Source organism: Ictalurus furcatus, chromosome 23 (assembly GCF_023375685.1).
Source record: "Ictalurus furcatus strain D&B chromosome 23, Billie_1.0, whole genome shotgun sequence".
Classification (NCBI taxonomy): domain Eukaryota; kingdom Metazoa; phylum Chordata; class Actinopteri; order Siluriformes; family Ictaluridae; genus Ictalurus; species Ictalurus furcatus.
Genome location: NC_071277.1, coordinates 12,739,824 through 12,748,120, shown reverse-complemented (window position 1 = coordinate 12,748,120; position 8,297 = coordinate 12,739,824). Strand labels below are relative to the sequence as shown.

Sequence of the window (8,297 nt, the reverse complement as noted above, 5' to 3'; positions counted from 1 at the left end):
CACCTTTAATATCTGTATACCATGTTGATATTTCTGTAAAGCTGCTTTGAGACAATGTCTATTGTAAAAAGCGCTATACAAATAAAATTGAATTGAATTGAAAAGTTATCAGTATCGGCTGAGAAATTTAGTATCGGTGCATCTCTAATCGCAGGCTGAGGGTGCCGGTGAGAAGTGCAGCATAGCCGGGGAGCTTCTTCTCCACTGTCGTCATCATCTGCGGCGTCTGGAGGGCAGAGAGAGACATGTGTCCATACTCATGCATTCAGAGAACGAACTCACCCCACTGTCCCTGCTGCTCCCTTTTATAGCCAGCTGTCTTCTGCCAGATGGTGAGGAGAAGCTGCTACACTCATTGGCCGCCAGCCGTGTGTGTTCCTGCTGCCCCACCTCACAGCCACATGCTCGCTTGCTGTCCAAAACATGAAATGTCCATTCAGCACCTGGCCGGCAGTTGCTTTGGAGCACGGTGTTTATGTTTGTCACAGTACCCCCCTCAGCTCCAAGCCCACTGCTGGTGAGAGTTGGGCCCAAAGAGCATGTCTCCTGTAGAGGCTGTCAGCATTTCCATGTTGGGCTCCTGCTCGGTGCTGGACCTGGAATGAGAAGTCCTGCAGAGAGAGAAACCATTGAGTTACCTTGGCATTCGTGTCTTTCACCCAGGTCATCCATTGTTGAGGGGCGTGGTTGGTGACCAGGGTGAAGTGGCATCCGGCCAGGTAATACCAGAGCTCCTCGACGACCCACTTGATGGCGAGGGCTTCTCGTGCCACAGCAGTGTACATCTGCTCAGGTGGACCAGGTGCTCTTCCCCATTGTAGGTCTTGGACAGGATGGCTCCCAGCCCTGTCTCAGACGTATCTGTATGGACAACAAAGGGAAGGGAGAAGTTGGGATTCCTGAGAATGGGCAAGCTGGTGAGAGCCTGCTTAAAAGCCTGAAACGCCTACTCTGCATCCTCAGTCCATCGCACCCGGTTCGGTTGGCACTTCTTGGTGAGGTCTGAGAGGGGGGAAGCTAGAGAGGAGATGTTAAGGATAAATCTCCTGTAGTATCCCGCCAGCCTCAAGAGGCATGTACCTGTTTTTTTGACGTGGATCAGGGATACCCTTTCACCGCCTCCAACTTCTTCTCTGGTGGTTTTAACAGCCCCCGGCCGATGCGGTACCCCAGGTACCGAGCCTCTCTCAGCCCCAGATGGCATTGCTTTGAGTTGGCCATCAGCCCGGATTTCCAGAGGCTTCTGAGTACCTCCCTGAGTTGGTAGAATTGGTCAGCCAAGGTGGAGGAGTGGTGGGTGGATTATGACATCGTGCAAACTGGTGGTGGAGCCTTAAGACGATGTCCATCAGGCACTGGAAGGTTGTTGGTGCCCCGTGTAGGCTGAAGGGGAGAACTCAGTACCGCCAGTGGCCGCTGGCGGTACTGAACTGTTGGGTCTTGCTTCTGTGGCCAGGGTGACCTGCCAGTAGCCCTTTGTCAGATCCAAGTTAAAGATGCTCTACCAGGTCATCGACTCCGGGAAGGGGGTATCTGTTAAACTCCAACACTTGATTCAGCCTCTGGAAATCATTACAAAGGCAGATGCTACTGTTGGGCTTCAGGACCAGCACTATGGGGCTAGACCAGGGGCTGGCAGACTCCTCGATGACCCTGTCCTGTAGCATCTGGCTAACTTCCTCCTCAATAGCCTGAGGGTGAGACTCATGGCCGCTGTCTGATCACCACTCCTGGTGGGGTTTTAATCTCATGTTGGACCAGGTGGGTCAGGCCTGGGGTGGATGAGAAAACATCCGTGAACTGGTCTACCAGCTCTGTTATCTCCTGGTGCTGCGCGGGGGTGAGGTCCTCTACCCACTGGACCAAGGTATGCTCGTCAGACCATGTAGGAACAGTAGAGAAGGTGGACCGTGCTGGAGCAGGCTGGACCCATCTTTTTACTAGGTTTATGTGATACAATTGGGTGTCTTTTGCTTACCTGGCTGCTGTAGGCAATAGTTCACTGGGCCAACCATCTCGGGGACCATATAAGGGCCCTGCCAGTGGGCCAGGAACTTGCAGGAGACATTCGGGAGTAACAGGAGCACCTGATCGCCTGGCTGGAATTCCCAGGGCTGGGCTGGTTGCTTATAGGTCCACTGTTGTTCTCGCTGCACCGCCTCACCGCTCGCGGATGATTGGCATGACCTGGTCGATCTGTTCCTGCATCTCCTTTACGTATTCCACCAAGGAACTGAAAGGAGAGAGAGTTGTTCCTCCCAAGCTTTGTGGTTCAACATCTAACAGTCCTCGAGGTTGCTGGCTGAAGAAGAGCTCAAAGGAGGTGAACCCCGTAGAGGCTTGGGGCATCTCCCAGATAGCAAAGACGATATAGGGAAGGAGGAGTTCCCAGTTTTGGCCTTCTTCGTCTACCACTCATCAGAGCATCTGTTTGAGGGTTTGATTGAAGCGCTCCACCAGGCCGTCTGTCTGGGGGTGGTAGACAGAAGTCCAAAGGTGTTTCACCTGCAACGGCCGACACAGATCACCAATAAATTTAAAGACAAAAGGCATATTTTGGTCTGTTAAGATGTCCTTGGGGATCCCCACGTGGCTGAACAGGAGTACCAGTTCTCTGGCAGTGTTCCAGGAAGTGGCTTTCCGTAGCAGGACTGCCTCAGGGTACCTGGTGGATCACTAAGATGTACTCATGACCCCGGGCAGACTTTGGGAGTGGCCCTACCAAATCCATGCCTATCCTCTCGAAGGGGAAACCGATAATAGGAAGTGGGATAAGGGGCGTGGGCAGCGGCTTTCAGGGCTCCATCCTCTGGCACTGGAGACGCTGCTGGCAGAAGGCCAGGACTTCGGCATCCAATCCAGGCCAGAGGAACCTGTCACGCAGCTTTGGCCAGGGTGTTGTGGACCAGGTGGATCAGGGCCCAAGTTCTGGGGCTCGGCACAACCAGGAGATCACAGGGTTGGCCTCAGCGTTCATTCCTGAAGTACAAAAGGCCATTGGACACTTGAAAGTAGGCTGCAGGGAGACATTGCTCGGGATTCTGGTCGACCTCATCAATCAGCCACACCCAGCACCAGCAGTTCTTCAGTCATGCAATCTCCTTTTGCTTGCACCTGAGGTTCGCTCCCCAGGCAACTTTGTGGAATATAGAGGAGACAGAGTTAGACCAGGACCTCAGCGTCGGGGACCTCCCTGACATCTGCGTGGACTGGGATGACACCTGCTGGTTCGGGTGGCTGATCGAGGATGGTCGTGCAGGCCAGAGTGACCGTACTTCCCGAATCCAGTAGGGCGGGCCGGAGCCACGTCCGGCTCGATTGGTATGGGCTCATCCTGGGGTGTCCCATAGGTGGGGTGGCTTTCCGGAGGTGTTCTCTCCCAGTGTAGCTTGGGCTCCGACAGCCGTGGGGTTTGGCCCCAGTGGAGTCCCAGCAGGTTGTCTCTCCACTTGCCCCAGCCAATGCTCAGGGTGGCTAGGGCGCACTCGAGGGCTTCCACCATCTCCCTGGGTGTTTCTGGCATACCTCATCCCCACCGCCTTGCATTCTTCAGGCGGCAGAGCCCTCAGGAAGCGGTACATGACGATCCTCTTGACCATGCCAGTGGTGGAATTTTGACCCACTCTTATTTGCATAACTGCTTTAGTTCAGCCACACCGGAGGGTTTTCTAACAAGAACATTTAAGGTCCTGAAACTCAGTTGGTTCAAGTCCAAAACTTTAATTATGCTTTTTTTGAGCCATTCAGCGGTGGACTTACTCCTATGCTTTGGATCATTGTCTTGCTGCATAATCCAGTTGCTTGAGTTTCAATTTACAGACTGAGGACCGGACATTCTCCTTTAGGATTATCTTTTAGAGAGCAGAATTCATGTTTCCCTCAATTATTGCAAGTTGCCCAGGCCCAGAAGCCCAAAGCCTCCCCACACCATCACACTTCCACCACCATGTTTGACCATAGGTTTGATGTTCTTTTTGCAGAATTCTGTGTTTGGTTCATGCCAGATGTAACAGGACCACTGTCTTCCAAACAGATCCACTTTTCGACTCATCAATCCACAGAACATTCTTCCAAAAGTTTTGAGGATCATCACGGTGTGTTTTTGCAAAATTCAGTTGAGCCTTAATGTTCTTCTGGGTTAGCAGTGGTTTTCACCTCTCCACTCTTCCATGGATGCCATTTTTGCCCAGTGTATTTCTCATAGAGCAGTCATGAAAAGTGATCTTTATTTATGCAAATGAGGCTGGTAGTTCCTTTGATGTTGTCTTTTGCTCCTTTGACTTGCTGGATGATTAGTTGCTGTGCTCTTGGAATTTTGGAAGGTTGGCCACTTCTGGGAAGGTTCACGACTGTGCTGAGTTTTTCCATTTGGAGATAGTGGCTCTCACTGTGGTTCTTTGGAATCCCAGAGCCATTGAAATAGCTTTGTATCCCTTCCCAGACTGATGTATTTCAGTCACCTTCTTCCTCATCATTTCTGGAATTTCTTTCAACTTGGGCATAGTGTGTTACTGAGTAAGACCTTTTAATCAACTTCATGCTGTTGAAAAAGTTCTATTTAAGTGTTGATTTGATTGAACAGGTCTGCCAGTAATCAGGCCTGGATATGTCTAATCCAGCAGAACCCCATTATATATGCAATTTCATAGATTTTGGGGAATTAGTAATTACAGGAGCAAATATATTTTCACACAGGCCCAGTTGGTATTGGATAACTTTTTGCTTCAATAAATAACATTATAATTTAAAACTGTATTTTGTGTTTACTCAGGTTGCCTTTGTTTTAACTTACATTTTGTTTTAATTTCTGAAACTATTTAGTATGACATATATACAAAAACAGAAGAAAGTGGGATGGGGCAAATACTTTTTCAAACCACTGTAGGGTATTTTAATTGGGCTAAAACCCAAACATTTCCCCTCTTAATTGGTTGTCTCCCATATTTCATCATGAGAATGTTTGTTAAACCACTTTGTTTCCACTGGATAACACAGAGCTTGTAAATTTTATGTCATCATCTGCTACATCCAACCACACAACGATTCTTGACAGTAGGTGGCCTCCACATTCACCCACCCCCTAACTCAAAATAAAAAAACCCTTAATAACACAAAATGGCACAAAGTGTACAGTACAAGATGTAACTGCTGAATAAGCTACACTATAAAGTGACACATAGATCGTTAAAAGAATTTAAACAATTTTGTGATGAAATGCACATGATTCCAAGCCTGTATTTTACACGAGCCACAAACACAGTACTACATTACCCATGAGCACTTCGTTGCGGAAGTGCTGCTGCACGTGTTTTTTAAGCGCTGTATTACCGCTGGCATGCTGTTTATCAGGACCGGGATCATTCTATACTCTTAGTTAATTAGGTTTTCTTGATCAAACCAACATACACAGTAAGTATTGTATATTCATGTCTTATGTAAACGGAGTTTATAATTTAGTAAATGTGTTTTACAGTTGGAAACTTCGGTAGTTTCTGCCTGTATTTGCGATTTAAGTGGCTAGGCAGGTACAGCCAAATAACTCAAGCAGAAGACGAGGCGTGATGTGTGCCCAAATTCCCCGGAAAGATTAATATTTGCTCGTTCTTTTTGCTTTAGATGTCCGGGGCCAAAGACAGAATGCGACATAAGAAAATGAGAAATCAGCCCAGTAACGTTACTTACTTACAATGGCGTGACACCACAGGTGGGTTAAAAGAACAAATGTAAAATAATCCACATCCCCTGTTTTTCTGTTTTTAAGCTGTGTGCTGCTTTTGTTTTTGTTTTTGTTTTTAAACTGTGCAAGCTTGTGTTTTTAAGCTTATACTGAAACCAGTCTAATCATATTTAGGTCGCAGTTCCGATTCTCCGCAACAGCACATGAGGGGGCCGCTACAGCACCCCAGCGGTTGGAAGAGGGGGCATCAGGATGGAAGAGTTCGACATGAGCAGGCACTGCCCAAGTACATTACCGGTATGGATGGTAACAGTAAAACAGCATTTAAACCAAGTGCTTTGATCTAACTTCTCTTTACCCGTCTCTTCCTTCTTTACCTCTCTTTACCCGTCTCTTCCTTCTTTACCTTTCTTTACCCGTCTCTTGCTTCTTTACCTTTCTTTACCCGTCTCTTGCTTCTTTACCTTTCTTTACCCGTCTCTTCCTCCTTTACCTTTCTTTACCCGTCTCTTCCTCCTTTACCTTTCTTTACCCGTCTCTTCCTCCTTTACCTTTCTTTACCCGTCTCTTCCTTCTTTACCCGTCTCTTCCTTCTTTATCTTTCTTTACCTGTGCCAGTCACGTTTTCTCTTTCTTTGCTGAATGCTAATGCTAAATCTGCCCTTTATAATTTTTCTCCAGCATCACTTTTTGCCAGAGCACGAGCTGCAGAAGTCAATGCCATGTTGAGGGCTGTCTCAAAGACAACAGGTAGCTCCCATGTATTTGGAGCTCTGCCAAAGCATATGCGCAGAAGAGCCATGAGCCACAACACCAAGAGATTGCCTTGCCGACTGAGAGAGATGGCACAGAGAATGGTACGACCTTTCTTGTTAGGTTCTCAACATAGGGCCTGTAATTTTCTAAGTTTGTGGTGGTGATTGAAATCACAACCCACCAATGTTAAAATTAGTATGCCTATTAAGGCATTATGCCACTCAAGGGTTTGTGCTACAGTGATTTATTCCTAGGTAAGGGTTTTTTTTTTACTCTGTTTCATGTCATGCCTCAGAACAACTTTATTTGTGATAAATCACAGTAATGCACACCCTATTGTGGCTTATTGCTTTATTTTAAAAGCTAGTTTACATGAATAGAAACTGTGCTTGTAGTGCTGTGAACTTATCTTTGTTGTCTAGTTGGAGAAAAGTCAGCAAGCAGGGAAGAAAGAGAAAAAAGAGCAATCAAAGACCAAAAGTCGGCGTGCCCGCCGCCGCCATGGCAGCTTGTTGTTGGAGTTTAATCGACGGCAGCGTAAGAATAAATGGTTAGAGACTCACATCTGGCATGCCAAGCGTTTTCACATGCTGAAGAAATGGGGCTACTGCCTTGGAGACCGACCCACATATAAGTGCTACAGAGCCAGCTATAGGGCCATGAATTCTGGCTGCCTGCTGCAGGTTAGCTTGCTGTTTGTTGTTTGTCTCCCAATCACTCTCAGCTGTAGCATTAAGCATCTTGGGCTTCATAAACAGTTACATTTCTTAAACAGTATTACTCAATTATTATGCTGCATTCTATGCACCTCAAGCTATTCTATATTCATCCATGTTTTCTGTTTTTCCTCTGTCTTGGTTCATTAATTTTTTTCTTTTACATGTTTCTTTGTTCTTTTGTTCAGGACCTCTCATACTATTGTTGCATGGAGCTCCATGGTCCAGAGGAGCAACTACTGAATGCACTCTCCAGGCTCACCAACAAAGATGCAGGTGTATATTTACCAGCTGTTCAAAGCTCCATCCTATATACCAGAATGAACACTTTACAGTATATTACAGTTTCATATATGCTGGTCTGAGATACTCAAAGCTGGACAAATCAGTCTGAATGCATGGGGCAAGCAGATAAGGTTTAGTAGGTTGCTAATGTAATAATACCTGTTTTTTCCTGAAGAAAAAAACACTATTCCCCATTGACTTTCAAAAAATGCTAATTTCATTTGATATTTATGTTTAAATGCAACTCTGGTCAGTTCATATACACACTGTATGGCCAAAGGTTTGTGGACACCTGACAATCATACCCATATTCGGGCCTCCCCCAAACTGTTGCCACAAAGTTGGAAGCAGACAACTATATAGAATGTCTTCGTATGCTGTAGCATTACACTTTGACTTCACTTTACAAGGCTTTCTCATCTGACATCACTGCCTAATCTGTCCAATGCTCTTAAGGCTGAATGGGCAAATTCCCACAGCTATGTTCCAAATTCTAGTAGAGAGCCTTCCCAGAACAGTGGATATTATTATAACAGCAAAAGGGGAGTAAATCTGTATTGGGATGTTTTATTAAAAAAAAAAAAAAAGTGCATACGGAGGTGGTGATCAGGTGTCCAGACTTTTGGTCATATAGTGTATGTCTTGGTGGTACAATGCACCTCAATGCTGTGATTAAAACATTTCATGTTCCCAAATTCCATGTGCTGAGCTACAAACGTTTCATGATCTGGTCGTTGGTAGGATCTGTTCTGTTCTTTGTTCTAGATGGATGTATTAGGATACAGGGATGACATGCAGTCTTTTCAGAACCAGAAACATTCAGAGGTGGAAAAGGACAAATAAGCTAAATACAGCACTAAGCG

General features: G+C 46.4%; 1 protein-coding gene across 1 annotated transcript in view; it reads left to right on the top strand.

The window, feature by feature from the left end:
• The first annotated feature begins 5,315 nt into the window (after positions 1 to 5,315).
• pop1 (POP1 homolog, ribonuclease P/MRP subunit) overlaps positions 5,316 to 8,297 on the top strand; it is a 29,093-nt gene continuing 26,111 nt past the window's right edge. Inside the window, exons 1-6 of the mRNA XM_053611633.1 lie at positions 5,316 to 5,409; positions 5,617 to 5,704; positions 5,852 to 5,974; positions 6,359 to 6,534; positions 6,856 to 7,116; positions 7,338 to 7,425. Of these exons, the coding sequence (XP_053467608.1) occupies positions 5,617 to 5,704; positions 5,852 to 5,974; positions 6,359 to 6,534; positions 6,856 to 7,116; positions 7,338 to 7,425 (736 nt within the window). The 5' untranslated portion in view covers positions 5,316 to 5,409. The remainder of the gene's footprint in view (positions 5,410 to 5,616; positions 5,705 to 5,851; positions 5,975 to 6,358; positions 6,535 to 6,855; positions 7,117 to 7,337; positions 7,426 to 8,297) is intronic.